The 13,960-nt window shown below is 57.4% G+C and overlaps 9 protein-coding genes across 9 annotated transcripts in view; 4 read left to right on the top strand and 5 right to left on the bottom strand.

Annotated features, from left to right (window-relative positions):
- Window positions 1–514: 514 nt before the first annotated feature.
- Window positions 515–1,402, top strand: PHYSODRAFT_340790 (hypothetical protein; the record flags this gene model as incomplete). Its single annotated transcript, XM_009539013.1, has 2 exons — window positions 515–1,083; window positions 1,159–1,402. The coding sequence occupies 2 exons, from the start codon at window positions 515–517 to the stop codon at window positions 1,400–1,402; spliced, it is 813 nt and encodes a 270-aa protein (XP_009537308.1).
- Window positions 1,403–1,634: 232 nt separating this feature from the next.
- PHYSODRAFT_528012 (hypothetical protein) lies at window positions 1,635–2,524 on the bottom strand (the record flags this gene model as incomplete). Its single annotated transcript, XM_009539012.1, has 2 exons — window positions 1,635–2,265; window positions 2,304–2,524. 2 exons carry the CDS (start codon window positions 2,522–2,524, stop codon window positions 1,635–1,637), a joined length of 852 nt encoding a protein of 283 aa, XP_009537307.1.
- Window positions 2,525–4,397: 1,873 nt separating this feature from the next.
- PHYSODRAFT_528838 (hypothetical protein) lies at window positions 4,398–4,687 on the bottom strand (the record flags this gene model as incomplete). Its single annotated transcript, XM_009539011.1, has 2 exons — window positions 4,398–4,497; window positions 4,569–4,687. Coding segments are annotated over 2 exons (219 nt in total), but the record flags the coding sequence as incomplete, so codon positions are not given.
- A 320-nt stretch (window positions 4,688–5,007) lies between these two features.
- PHYSODRAFT_529016 (hypothetical protein) lies at window positions 5,008–5,298 on the top strand (the record flags this gene model as incomplete). The annotated part of the gene is made up of 1 exon (XM_009539010.1): window positions 5,008–5,298. The coding sequence occupies one exon, from the start codon at window positions 5,008–5,010 to the stop codon at window positions 5,296–5,298; it is 291 nt and encodes a 96-aa protein (XP_009537305.1).
- Window positions 5,299–5,428: 130 nt separating this feature from the next.
- PHYSODRAFT_253871 (hypothetical protein) lies at window positions 5,429–7,356 on the bottom strand (the record flags this gene model as incomplete). The annotated part of the gene is given in 3 exon segments (XM_009539009.1): window positions 5,429–5,575; window positions 5,594–6,760; window positions 6,841–7,356. Coding segments are annotated over 3 exon segments (1,830 nt in total), but the record flags the coding sequence as incomplete, so codon positions are not given.
- A 375-nt stretch (window positions 7,357–7,731) lies between these two features.
- PHYSODRAFT_529521 (hypothetical protein) lies at window positions 7,732–8,817 on the bottom strand (the record flags this gene model as incomplete). The annotated part of the gene is made up of 4 exons (XM_009539008.1): window positions 7,732–8,000; window positions 8,094–8,293; window positions 8,364–8,469; window positions 8,541–8,817. The coding sequence occupies 4 exons, from the start codon at window positions 8,815–8,817 to the stop codon at window positions 7,732–7,734; spliced, it is 852 nt and encodes a 283-aa protein (XP_009537303.1).
- A 1,266-nt stretch (window positions 8,818–10,083) lies between these two features.
- On the top strand, window positions 10,084–12,210 carry PHYSODRAFT_529407 (hypothetical protein; the record flags this gene model as incomplete). Its single annotated transcript, XM_009539007.1, has 1 exon — window positions 10,084–12,210. The coding sequence occupies one exon, from the start codon at window positions 10,084–10,086 to the stop codon at window positions 12,208–12,210; it is 2,127 nt and encodes a 708-aa protein (XP_009537302.1).
- Window positions 12,211–12,406: 196 nt separating this feature from the next.
- Window positions 12,407–13,215, top strand: PHYSODRAFT_565589 (hypothetical protein; the record flags this gene model as incomplete). The annotated part of the gene is made up of 1 exon (XM_009539006.1): window positions 12,407–13,215. The coding sequence occupies one exon, from the start codon at window positions 12,407–12,409 to the stop codon at window positions 13,130–13,132; it is 726 nt and encodes a 241-aa protein (XP_009537301.1). The 3' UTR covers window positions 13,133–13,215.
- A 186-nt stretch (window positions 13,216–13,401) lies between these two features.
- Window positions 13,402–13,960, bottom strand: part of PHYSODRAFT_253943 (hypothetical protein) — a gene marked incomplete at both ends in the record, with an annotated part of 1,302 nt that continues 743 nt past the window's right edge. The window contains one exon of the mRNA XM_009539005.1: window positions 13,402–13,960. Coding sequence (XP_009537300.1) covers window positions 13,402–13,960 — 559 coding nt within the window.

Raw genomic sequence — 13,960 nt, 5'->3', positions numbered from 1 at the left:
CACTATACGCCCACTACCATTAATCAATAGCGATAATTTTGTTTTAGTCAACGACGGTTTTGTTGCTGCTGCTGACATGTACATGTAGATATTGTATCTTAGAAATGACAGCCACATGTCTAAACTAACTTAGCCGATACGACGGCGGCTCTGCTCGCTTGCTGCCCCGATACGGTCGATTCCTCACAGATTACATTGATTGACTGATCACCCCTCTTTATTATCGCTGTTGCGGCGGCAACCACGTGAGCGCGAAACGTGGGCAGATGGTAGTTTTACTGTAGCCAGTGTAGACATTGTGAGTTTTCGAGATACATGTTGAAGTTGACCAATCAAATTCGTACCGAAACGGATATTAGAGCGCTTAAGCTACAGGACCAAAACGTCTTTCAGGACGAAAAAAAACTTCGTCCCAATATTTCGTACCGAATTTCCAAAAGGGCGCTTAAGCTAATCACATCGCAACGAATCATATCACTTCAGAACTCCCTCCTTGCCAGCCATACCAGAGACAATGGAGAGCGACAGCTCCGACGAGATACTCACCTTGGGCTCCACTGCGTCGCTTCAGCTTGGCCAAGACGACCCTCCCCTGTCACCAGTGCAAGGCCCTGAGTCGCAGCAACAGGCTGCTGCGCCCGACGATGCTGAGGATAGCTCCGAGGAAAAGAGCTTTGAGGAAGTTGACGAGCCGGAGCAGCGCTCCCGCTTCAACGCCACTAGCGACAAGGCTCTGTTAGCTGAAGTCCTCGCCACGCCTCCATTTGCTGCTGACCGTAAAACAGTAACCGGTGTGTGGAAGGGAGTGGCTAACCGACTAAACGCTACTCTGTCAGAAGCTTTTAGCTTTCGAGAGTGCAGGGACCGCACCAGTCTTCTCCTACGGAAGTATGCAGTGCGGAAGGCGCGAAACGAAGCCGCTAGCGGCACCTGCGAGCTGCACACAGAGAGCGATGACATCCTTGAGCAACTTCAGCAGCTCAAGAACGCAGCTGAACAGCAGAAAAATAAGGCAAAATCGACCTCTAAAACGCAGGAGCTGGAGACTGCAGGTCAACTCCTCATGCAGGCAGCCGAAAAAAGGTAGTCTCGTAATGTTGTGTTGACTGCAATGTATTTCTTCTAATTTTGAATGCTTTTATGTAATTGTATGAACAGGGTTTCCGAGAGGCTGGCCGCTGGTACCAAAGATTCAGGCCATCCTAAGTGCCGTCGTCTCTCCACGTTGCTTGACCAGGAGCTTGAAGAAGCTATCGAGCGTAGGAAACTAGAAGCGGAAAAGGTCGAACTTCACCGAGAAGAGCTGCAACTTCGTCGAGAAGAACTCAAGCAGCAAAACCTCAGCAAGAGCTGCTACGCGAGCAGATCCAGCAGCAAGCTGCTCAGACCGAGTCCATTTTAAAACTATTAGCTTCAGCTATTAGTAACAAGTGAATCTAAAATGCATGTATATTGTGATGTTAAACGGAGAAGTAGCTTTCTTGCGACGGAGGCTCCACGCCAAAATATCTGCTGTTATTGTTCCCTCCACGAAGAATAGTATTACAATTGGTCAGAACCACTGCAGTTTTGTACAGCTTTGCTACAGGAACTTCTCCCAAGCACATTTTTCTCTTGTAGTCGACACCAGCCCACTAGTTGACAACCTGGCCGTACGGCCATTCCACGGACGTCCTGACCTTCGACATGGAGGCATTTATTGCAGCTTGAGCGGGCGTTAAACTTGATCCTTTAAAAGGCGATACAAACACATCGGTACGGCCGTACGCTTGGTCCCCGTAGACAAAGTAGTCTTGAAATCTCCCGTCGCGGCGGACTCGTTCCTCCAGTCCGGACTCTCGCAGCAGTAGGATGTCGTGTCTTCGGCCTTCAGCCGGCCCGTGTAGGTGGAAGATCATGCCGTCTGGAGTAGCGACGGTCTGGAACTTGAGCGCATGCTTGCGTTTGTGACCACTGTACACACATTGCTGCTCCCGAGCCCCTCCTGGCCTGCAAATGCCCCTAACGGTTCCGTCCACGAACCCCCAAATACGGTCCAACTCAGCGCCTTGGTCGTAGATAGCTTGGCTAAACTCATGCAATCTAGAGCTCACATAATCTAAATTCCCCTTGAGCAACCTGCTGCATCTCTCGCTAATAAAATCGATCACAAAGTAGAAAATACTACTTAGAGCGCTGGGCCACCGGCCGTAAATACCTGACATCTCCATCCATCGCGTTGGGTAGCAAGGTCTGTGTAGGGTGATGCAGAGTCCTTCGAGACCGCTACAACACGTACGAGAGCTCGCGCCCGTGCGAATGACGCCGGCAGCTGAAATGAAGCTTGTAAACGGCGTAGATGGCGTTGGGTGAAGCGGTAGAACAGCAGACAGGTGTCGTCCGTGACGTTGTTGATGTCGAATCGGGCACGGGGCATAGAGTATCGTCGCGTAGCCTCCGATAGCAATAGCAACGCGCTGTGGCGCAGCCTGGATGCCGCCTCCCAGTCTCCATGTAGTCTCTTCACGCGTAATGTGTCCAGCATCTCCTTCGCGCCTGGCGGTAAGCGAGTACATCATCGTCGCTGTCGCTGTCGCTGTTGGAGTCCATCGTTATGGCTAGACTATAGATTTCACACTGGCTCCGCCTCTGATTCCGTTTCGTCACAGCAAGCTCTTACGAAAGTTGTCGTCCTCAGACAACGAGACGCAATCGAGACAAAAAATATCAGATTTTCTCAGATTTTCATCAGATTTTCGTTTCGTTCTGAACTACTTAAGCGCTCTATTATCCATAGCGTCACGGTGCCGACAGCCGCCTATGTGGTATCGGAAAATGGAGATTACCGGAGCGATTGCCCGTCGCCCAAGAATCAAGGTACAATGATTAAGGAGCAGTCAAGCGCGAGATGGAAGTGGCTGCTTTGGTTAAGCTGGCGACATTATCCTCGTTGGAGTGACAGATAGTGCCGGAGCCTCGTCGGGTCCTAATAAAACCCCGAACGAGGCTTCATGGTACCCACTTTTAGGTACAGATGCATTTAGTTACGTACTCCGGCCGCACTTATTAGTGTAGCCGCGGTCGTCATTTGATGTGTCCGGAATCGCCTTCTTGCGATCGTTCACACTAGATATTTGTATAGGGACATAGGACTCATCATAGGATGGCCAGAACGAGGCCCCCAGGGCCTCAGAAAACTCAGTAATAAAAAGACAGTCTTCCCCCAAAGCTAACAAGGGTCAAGTCCGACTTCGGTAAGTGTAGCTAGCTTATTGTAGTGCCTGGACACGCTCGGCTGCGTGTGGATGCCTGTCGGGGAGCTTATCGTGCATTGACCGAGAGTTTCCTTGGCAGCACCAAGAGTTGGCGTGGCCAGAGAGGCAGGAACGGTATTAGTGTATCGTTCGGTATATATTTGTGGGATTAGAGTATCCCTGAGTGTATTAGTCTACCTACCGACGTTTTACCTTGGTCCCCCTGTATAAGGCCTAACACGCCGGTACCCTTCCTTTCTGAGGGACTGCAGTGGGGTTGCGCGAAAGCGCTACATAGTATCCTAGCCTTAGCTCGTGGCTAGTGGTACAGGTTTTTGGGTTGACCGAAGATAACCTAAGGTGCACAGAGGCGCTTGCAACCGACCCGGTGTAAGGGATCGTTCCTGGTCTTCAGGTTTTGATCCAATAAGCGCTTACCTTTGCGGGTTAGCGTGTTGTTGGTGTCTCTAATACCTTTTGGTAGAAGAGAATTTAAGTGATATTACCACACCACACCTACACCTGCCGACACGATCGAGCATTGGTTAAAATACTGAATTTCTACGATTGGTTTAAATGGCCCTCTTTACACTTCTTGCATTTTCATTTCTCTGGCCGTCCCTCCCCTCCAGCAGGTGTGCACAGGCGCAAACAGGGCTCCAAGACAGCGCGTCGCCTCCAGCAACCTGCCCCCTACAAGACCTCTCTCCTCACCACCAAGCGGAGGGCACTTTGGCTTGCTCAGCCTGTGCTCTCGGAGCCACACACAGCATAGTCAGTCGTGTGTGGTGCTTGCAAACCCGTTGTCTGTTTGGCATCCTATTGGTGCTTACCCGCTGGAATTCGCTGCTCAGGTTCCAAGTCACTGTTTTTCGAGTTCGTTAGTCGCTGCCACCACAGATGCCCATGTCAGTAGAACAACCTTTAGGTTGTAAGCAAAAGAGAGACTTACAACAACAAAACAGAGACTGGAATAAAAGTGGTTGTAGAACCAGCGATAGCAGTCAAACGTCGACACCGTCGGTGTAGACTATGTGTAGTGGCAGCAAAAAGTAAGGGGCAGCAGCAGTAGAGCGTTTGACAAGTAGCACCTCAACCATGAAGAAAAACCCCGATAACTCATAACCACGTCTATCTTCTGTTCCCTGGGCCAGCTTATTCATTTTACGTGCGGTGGTAGTCTGGGCTGGAGAAGGTGGACGTCAAGTGCTGCGCCTGCACCTCCACCGTCTCCAGCTGCGTCTCCGCGAGGCGCAACAGGAACCTGTCGCCACAACACATACACATACACTTTAGTCTTAGATTTTCCAGCAACATCACCGCCTATTAACGCACAAGATCCTCTCCGGGTTGGTCTCCTCCCGCGCCTCGTCGAACTCGTGGCGCAGTCGGCGTCGGACGTAGTTGGTCCTGTCACGAGTCGGCATCTTGCCAGCCGCCTGCACACACGAAATCACAGCGAAAACCGCACCGCCAGAACCGTCAGCGTCTTCTCTACCCTGTCACGTACACTGTGCCGCACTACCAGCAACACACCCGGTAGATCGCGCGGTACAAACGCAGCGCCTCGGCCCGCGAGCTCGGCATTGCAGTCGTCACCTTGAGCCGCACACCACAATTCCTCCCTACCACACAAATATGCACACCATATTGAGTCCCACACACCAATGATAGGAAGGGTATCCATGTTTCCCGACCCCTTCCACCCCGCAAGATGTTCGCTATTCGCCAAGTGGCTGCTCGATCTCCGCTCTCCTCGCTCACCCGCCGCGCCATGTCGTCCGCCGCCGACAAGAAGTTCTACATCCTGCGCTACGAGTACGTGGGCGACATCCTCGAGCGCCGCGGCCCCTTCCGCGCCGAGCACCTGGAGCGCGCCGTGAACGCCAAGAAGGACGGCCACGTCGTCATGGGCGGCGCGCTCGTCAACCCGCCGGACGCCGGCGTCTTCATCTTCAACGTGGCGGACAAGCAGCTCATCGAGGACTTCGCCAAGGAGGACCCCTACGTCCTCAACGACCTCGTCACGTCCTACTCCATCCGCGAGTGGACCGTCGTCGTCTAAGACAGCAGCACACCAAGTGTTCTCCTCATTGCTACGAGGTGTAGCCATGTAGCTATTTGGCCAACTAGGTAATCAACATCGCTGTAGTCTGTGAAGAAGACCGTTGCTTGCAAGTGGTGCCTTTATTTACTTGCTCGCTCACGGCTCTGCTGTATAGGTATGTACAACCTGCGGTGGCGGTCCCTCTGCACGACAAAAACGCAATGGACGGACGCGCAGACTGGAAGGAGGAGCGTGGGCTGGTTGGTCTAGGAGCTGTGTATGGGTGTGGGCTGGTCTACGGGGCCAGCGTGACGAAGGGCTCGTTGTTGATGAAGCGCCGCATCATGTCTAGCGACGCCTCGGGCTGGTCGGCGGGCACCAGGTGACCCGAGTTCAGCACCACCACGTAGCTCATGTTGCCTGCCGACTTGGCCAGCCCCGCCACCTGCCCGTCCACCATCCACGGCTGACGCTTGGCCACGCGGTACTTGGCTGTGTCTGTCCAGGCAAGTCGGTCGATGATGCGCCCTACGCCCAGGTTGTTGCATACGGAGCCGTCCATGTTGCCGGCGTAGAAGAGGAACTTGTAGTTGTCCAGAAGGTCGCGGAACACGTCGATCGGTACGTCCAGCATCTCGTCCTGCAGCAGGTGACGCACGAGTGCCGGTGCTGACGGTGAGGTGCCGTAGGCAGACCCGTCCACCGACATCCAAGGCGTTCCGGGTGGCACGTTCAGCGCTCGACGCACTGCATCGTCGTTGAAGTAGCTCGACAGCAGCGTGCTCACGTCCGAGAAGGTGTTCCCCGATTGGCGGATGTCATAAATAAACGGGTTCCCCGCGGCCTCGTAGATCTTCTGGGTGACGGCTTGGCACACCTGGAAGGCTTCCACGTCGCGCCCTTGTCGGTGCAGCTCCTCGCACACGCTGATCCGCGCGTTGGCGTTCTCGTACTGCTGCGAATCGATGAGCCCCAGGGCGATAGCAAAATCTGGTACTGAACGAGTCTGGAGCACGGGCCACATGTCTCCGTTGCCAATGGCCACGCCGGTCAAGTTGATCATCACGTCGTCTTGGTCAAGAGCGCCGCTGTTCTTCATATGGATGTAGTGCGAGATCGACGGCGCGTACTTGCCCGCGTACGACTCGCCGCATACGTACAGCGGATTGTGCTTGTACTCCGGGTGACGTCTGAAAAATCCCTGAAGGCCGCGATAAAGCTGCTCCGCTACTTCCTCCTGTGTATTCACGTGACCGACGTCGTCGCGTACTGATGAGTATCCCGTCCCAACGGGTTGGTCGAAAAAGAGCATGTGGCCGATGTTGGTCCACGAGTGCACGTGCGGGATGAGCTTCCGCTCTTTGGTGAGTCGGTAGGGCCCCATTTCAGCGAGCAGCCCCGTCATAGACGACGCGCCGGGCCCTCCATTGAGCCACAGCAGCAGCGGTGTTCGGTCGTCGATCTGCAGGGGCGCGCGCGTCTCGAAGAACCAGTAGAACAGCTTGCCCGCGTTCACGGTGTTCACTCCGACCAGGCCAGCATACTGTTCACATACCACACATAATAGTCGAGGCACGGGCCGTCCATGAGTCTCAGCACGACCAACACAACCACGCACGCCAGCACGAGCGGCCAGAACGGCAGCAGCACCGAGCGCAACACGCCGTCCGCTCCTCTGAGCTGAGAGAGTCTCTGCGCTGGACCCACCTGCTTCTCCAGCGGGGCGCCGAAGCCCGGCAGGAACAGTACGCCGTCGTTAGCGGCCGCGCCGTCCGTCCGGCTGTTCCTGGTCTGTGCGGCCTCCGCGTCTCTCAGCGTCGCCGCCTCCGCGCCCTGCACCGTCGTAGCGAGCGTCGTCCCGCCGATGATGTAGACGGCCATGGCCACCAGCAGCCCGGCGACGGTCGCGGCGCGGATCATGCGCGGGGTCACGCCAGCGGGGAAGAGGCCCGAGCGGCGCGCGCGTGCAGGAGCCCGCGCGGGGCCCGCGGCACCTTCGCGCACGGTGGAGCCGGCCACGGACGCCACGGAGCTGGCCGGCGACTGCCACAGCGGCGTGCCCTCGTTCATGGCCATGGGCGTGGGCGGAAGGACTCGCTTCTTGTTCTGTCCAGAGTACAGGAGCCTCCCTCTCTCTCTCTGAGCTCTCTGCTTCCACGCTTGGGCGGCGGCCTGGGCCTCGGGCTCGAGCTCCTCTGTCTGCTTGGGATCTTTTCTGCGAGTGACAAAGAACGGGGCTAATCAGATGCGGCCCAAATTGAAGCTGAAAAGATAGAGGTCGTGTTTGTGTGAATTTGTATCGACCTGTTTAAAAATATTAGAAAGATAATGGAAGGGTATTAGGTACGACAAGTCTGGAAGTTGAAACGGTTCGAAAAATGCGCGACCTTGGAGACGCAGGCGACGACGTCGGGGTCTAAAGGGTGCTGTTCAATAGGGTTATGCGCTACTCTAGGTGGAGGCGTCCACGAGCTTGGCCAGCGCCTCCGTGTTGCGCTTGGCCACCTGCATGCACTGCTGCATCACGTGGGGCGCTACGATGGTCCCGCCGGCCTTGTGCACGCCGCAGAGCTGGCCGTTCGTGCTGTACGAGAGGCTGAACACGGCGCTCGCGAGGTCCTCCTCGTCACTCGTCGGGTCGATCAGCACCGAGTCCTCCACCACGGCGAACGACGTCGCGTACGCGCAGTGCTCCACGCGCAGCGGCGTGGCGTCTTCGTCTAGTAATTGACAATAAAACAAAAGAAATGCACGCACACGTGAGTCCTAGATGTCCAGCAAGAGCCCGAAGTGTGCAGAGTTGTGTGGCTCACCCGGCACAATGGAGACCACGTTGTCCGCCTCGTTGACGGAGGTGGCCGGCAGCTTCAACGTCTTGAGCGCCGCCATGATCGACGTGAGCGCGGCGTCCAGCACGTTCCCGTCGTGGTCCACGCAGTACACGTCCACCATGAGCTTCCAGGCGGACTGGCCCTTGACGATGCTCAGGCTCTCCATCTCCACGACGCGTGAGCTGCAGCAGCAAGCAGCAAAAGTCAGACCTCCATTCAACCAGAAGCAACCGCCATCCCAGATATTCGTACCCGACGATGATCCTCGTGAGCTGACTGCTGATGCTCTGCGACTCCTCCGACGGCCGGCCGACCGAGAATCGGTTCGAGCACAGCGGCGACAAGTGCACCTGGACGGCTGTTAACCACAACGGAGAGGGTAAGTCCACTGCAACACCAAACCAACCTCCCACAATCAACCCAACGCACCGATCTCGCCCTGGTCGGGGGTAGCCACGGCGGGCGTGCCCACCGCCAGCTTGATGGCCGTCAGCACCGACGTCTTGCCCAGCTTGACGAGGCTGGAGCTGGCTGCCGTCTGCACCACGTCCGTCTGCAGCTGCACGGCACGCGCCGCCTCAATCGTGCGCGAGTCGGGGCGCACCTTGCTGGCCAGACACTTGCGCACGTACTCGGCCGGGAACAGCTTCTTGTACATGTCGGCGCCGAAAGAGAGCGCCACCTCGGCGCCGTTGCCCGTCGCCATGCTGCCTCCAGTTCGTAGTTAGTAGCTCTTCGTGCCAGTCGCTGCAAGATGCGCTCGTCTGTGTGCCGCACACCAATTAATTGGCACTTGGCGCCATCCAAAATTCAGAAAAGTTTCGAAGACGAAGCCACTTGGCGTTTGTATGCTTTCCGCAAATATCGAGATCCGGGCTTGACCACCTTGGCGCCAAGGCAAGAAGTGCGCAATTTACCCTCCAGCCCCGACCCGACCGCCATGGCGCCGCGCCACACGCGCCGAGCAGCGCAGCAGGAGCGCGAGCAGCGCGAAGAGGCCACCAGGCGCCTCAAGCGCATCCGCCGAGACGCCGTCGAGGACGAGCGCCGTCAAGAGGAAGCCGCGGTGGAGGCCGAGCGGAGGCGCCAGGAAGCAGCTGCTGAGGCTGAGCGGAAGCGCCAGGAGGCCGAGCGAAGGCGCCAAGCCGCCGCCGAGGTATCGCGAGGCGACGAGGTGCAGATGATCCAGAGCGTGGCGCAGAGCTGGGAGAAGACGGAGCTCCAGAAGGTCAAGCGCGTGGCGAGGACGCTCGCCTCGGACGACAGGTACATGCGCAGGAAGAAGCGCGAGTACATCCACGCGGTGCTGACGGCGCACTCGGGGCTGCAGCCGATGACGAAGCAGGAGCAGGAGCAGGAGAAGGAGCAGGAGCACGAGAAGGAGCGGAAGCGGAAACGCGAGCAGGAGCAGGACGAAGAGCCGAGTGAAGAAGAGCAGGAGGAGGAACACGAGGAGGATGAGGAGTATGTGGAGGAAGCGCAGGGGCAGGAAGAAGAAGAAGAAAAAGACGAGTCGCTTCATGACGATAACAGTCCTGGCAGGAGACGGAAATCACCTTTGTCTCAACGTGGCGCAGCGGAAAACGATGACGAGGCGATGGCTGAAGAGAAGGAGGATGAGGCTATGGCTGAGGACAAGGATGGTCGCAGTAAGTTGCTGGAGGAGCCTCTTTCGCAGAACCACGACGTTCAGGAGCAGCAGCAGGAGGTTGTGAAGGCACAACAGACTGTGGCTGAAAAGGAGGAGGAGATCACGACGCTGCCTGAGCCTTCGTCACCACCGAATACTTCGATTGTGAAGAAGACGGTGTCAGAAACGAAGGAGAGGCAGGAGGAAAAGCACCAAAAGCAGGTCACTGAGTTGGAAGAAGGAGTGACGAAGCAGGACGAGAAGCAGGTTGTCCCGGTTGAAGAGAAGCGGGAAGAAAAGCAGGTCGCTGAGCTGGAGGAGAAGAGTGTGCTGCCCGAGCCCATGTCACCTGATCGTGCTTCGGTGCACTCGCCGGTGGAGACGATTGCGCAGTCCAAGAACCTGGCGTCTGCTATTGATCCGACGCCGGAGAAGAGTGCGCCGCCTGTGGCTGTGGCGGGCAAGCCGAGGAGAGACGTGGCACGGGGCATTGCACAAAGCAGCTCGTCCGCGTCCACGCGGAAGCGCATGATCTCCTTCTCCCCTGAGCGTGCTCCGCGGCCGGAGAACAGAGCGCTGGCGTTGAAGAAGCTGGAGAAGAACCTCAAGACCAACGAGAAGCTCCAGCAACGCTTGGAAGCGCCAACGCCCGTGAAAGCGTCTGCGCCGTCACGAATGTCGTCCCCTGCTGCAGCAACCCCGGTGCGACGACCTATTAACTTTGCGAGCCCTCAGGTACGCCGGCCGATGACGTTCCAGAGTCCTCAGGCACGACGACCAATGACGTTTGCAAGTCCACCGCCCCGAAGACCAGTCTATGAAAGCCCCTTCACGGGTGCATCTTGCTCGATCCCGCTCAGTCAAACTGAGGAGCTGCAGTATGATTCACCAGACGAAGAGCAAACCGAAGAGAAAGCTGAAACCGCGCACTCGAACAACGACCTCAAGACCAGCGTGGTGGTGGAAGACGTTGTTGTTACGGACAAAGCTGAAGGTGTCGAAGCTACAGAAGAAGTTGATGGCGTCGTCATGCACTCCCAGGACGAGGTGGGCCTCTCTCAAGAATCTGTCAGTGTCGCCCACAGCCACGCCGATGATCTCGCCCCTCTTTCCCAAGAAAGCATGACTTCTCTTGCTGATGTGGAACCAGCTACCGCGCACGCTGACACCTCATCCAATTCCTTCACGAGTACTTCCGTGATCGGAGACGTTGGTTTATTTAATTGCGAGACAGACGTGGAGTACACGGGAGGAGTCTACGGTGAAGGAACGGACGGAAAGGTGACTGCTGCTGTGATCAACGGCCAGAAGGTAGCTCTCAAGCGTGCTAAGCCACACGAAGGGTTCCCTGAGCATGAGGCGAAGCACCGCGCTGCTCTTGAACTGCACTATCTACGTCGGGTGCGCCACATGAAGGGCTTTCTTCAGTGCCTTGGCCTGTGCGATGCCATCGAGCACACCTGCATTGCGCTGGAGGTTATGGACTGCAAGCTGAGCGACTATTTAAGAAGATATGGCGTGAATTCAGGGGGCTCCAAGCACCGCCGCTACACGCTGTCGTTTGATGACACGAAGGCGATGCTGAAGCAGATCTGTTTGCCCATGATAACGTTGCATGAAGATATCAATGTCGCTCACGGTGATCTGGCATGTCGGAACATCCTCATGCGCACTCCCCCAGAGGGCTACGAGCAGAGCTGGGAGCCTGACATCAAGCTCTCTGACTTCGGTCGTATCAAGCTCCCGTCGGACGAGCCCAAGATCCTCGACAGCCCCTTCAGCTTCCACAAGAACTGCGACGTCGGGGCCTTTGGCCGCGAAATCCTGTACCGGTTGCTGGTAGGAGAGATCGTGCCAAAAGAGTTTGTCGAAACTCGCAGTCTTCACAAGCTGCTCCAAGACGTGACGATAACTCAAGTGCCTGAGGCCGCGAAGACGCGTCTCGGTCCATACTACAACCTGTTCATGCGCTGTACGGCGTGGGGAGTGCGGCCGACGTTCCGCGAGATCTACGAGCACCTGGACGACCTGCAGTACTTCGAGACGACGGAGAACGGGCTCTTCCCGTTGAAGCCGACGGACGCGACCTTCATGTCCCCCGTGGCTGATGGTTCTAGCCGTCACAAGACGCCGACATCCAGCGCCTCAAGAGCGCACAAGCGTGATACCCCGACCAGACGTGGCCACCGTCCGTCCGGCCCAAAGTCGCGACTGTTCTCTTCCAAGGCCGTTAACGAAGCGAACGTCCCGGGCTCGAACAAGCCGGTCAACTGGCTGAAGACGCGCTCGGTTGGCGTCCAGCGCCCCGTAGCGCAACAAACCTTGACGCCGAACTCAGCGCACCCTATGCTTATCAAAAAGAAGAGGAAGACGCCACCGTCCGCCGGTGCGGGCGCGTCGCGGCGCTCCCTCCAGATCCTCAACCAGATCCAGCATAGAACCAGTGAAAAGGGCCGCAAGTCGACGTGAGCCCGTGAGCCGTGTAAGTAGTGATAATAAACCACAGCAAGTGAACGCTGACGCCGGCGTGCAGCAGCTCTCGACCGGAGGTGATGCTGACGATGACGATAGCTGCGACGAGTCGGGGCCATATCTTTTGAAGAGACGCAATAGATCCCGCTGGAGACAGCAACCAGCTCAATACCGACCCTGACAAGCAGCAGCGATGCCCTTGCCTGAGCTCGCGGCAGACGGCGACGCGCAGCAATGCGAGCTGTTCTCCAACGCGGCGTCCTACGCCATCCAGCTGCTGCTGGGCGTGATCGCCATCGCGACGCTCTGGTACAAGCGGCACGTGGAGCGGCCCCGGCGGCCGCTGCAGATTTGGCTCATGGACGTCGGCAAGCAGATGATCGGCGCGTCGACCGGCCACTTCATGAACCTCTTCGTCTCAATCCAGATGCCGCCCGTGACGGACGAGTGCGCGTGGTACTTCCTCAACTTCCTCGGCGACTGCACGCTCGGCATGATCGTGAGTCTCGCGTTCCTGCGGCTGCAGCAAGAGCTGGCGTTCTCCATGAACTGGGTCAACATCCAGGAGAGCGGCGACTATGGCAACCCGCCGTCGTATCGGGTGTGGCTGCTGCAGCTGTCCGCGTGGTTGGTGATCATCCTCTTCTCCAAGGCCATCGTGGTGTCCGTGATGATCGCGGCTTCGACGCCGTTAGGGCTCCTGGGTGAACTTCTCTTCCACTCGCTGCACGGATACCCCTTCGCGGAGCTGGTGTTGGTGATGATTGTGTGTCCGAGTTTCCTCAATGTGGTGCAGTTCTGGATCCAAGACAGCTTCCTCAAGCGCGACGTTAGTGTGCTGCCCACGGCGTACGCGCGCTTCCGCCATTCGTTCGAGGAGTCTCTGCAGACCAACCTGCTTACTCATTCTCACGAGTAAGCGGTCGGTCGTCCCGGGTGGCAGGGGTCAATACCGTAAGCGGACTAATGGATCAGAGGCCGAGAAGGCCCCAATGTGATGATACTATGCTAGTACGTTGCCACCGTTGAGTGTGGTCATCGAGGAGGGACGTTTGTTTTGCAGGATATGTCCAGGTTACGGAAGAATCAGGTAAGAAAGAAGTGAGCACGCTTCTTGTATTGATATTTTGTTACGCAGGACACCAAGACGAGCACGCAGGGAGATCTACGGCAGCAACAGCTACGGACTTACGCACGCAGACCACTCTTTCCGCTCTTCGTGCCTGAGTATGGCTTGGCTCGGCAGCCACCGCCGCCAGTAGTGGTCGAGTCGTCCGTCGAAGGAGCTGTCGTGGTAGTCGTCGCCGACGTGTCCGTCGTAGCGGACGAAGTACTGGGCGTCGTCGCGCTGCCCATAACGGCCGAAGATGCCGTCGAGGTTGTCGTGGTGTCCGACGTGGACGACGAGGCAGTGGACGTCTCAGCACTGGTCGCAGCAGTAGCGGCCGACGAAGCGGTTGACGTTGGCGTGGTCGTGTCCGTCGTGGCGGAGGACGTCGTCGATGCCGCCGTGGACGTCGACGTTGCGCACACGGTGGCCGTGGTGGGGTCCGTGGTGAAGGGCGTGACGGTGAAGTCGGGCGTGCCGCCCTGCGACCAGGTGCAGCACGGGTCTCCGAAGGCCTCGCCGTTGGTCATGTCCGAGTTGGGGAAGGTGTCGGCGCAGAAGTCGGCGGTCCAGGAGAGTCCGACGGCCTCGAAGGCGGTGGCGAAGTCCGTGTACTGGGAGCTGTCGTTGCCCGGGTGT

The sequence above is a fragment of the Phytophthora sojae genome (assembly GCF_000149755.1).
Source record: "Phytophthora sojae unplaced genomic scaffold PHYSOscaffold_12, whole genome shotgun sequence".
Lineage (NCBI taxonomy): Eukaryota > Oomycota > Peronosporomycetes > Peronosporales > Peronosporaceae > Phytophthora > Phytophthora sojae.
The sequence above is the reverse complement of the archived record's forward strand: the minus strand, read 5'-3'. Positions and strand labels throughout refer to the sequence as shown.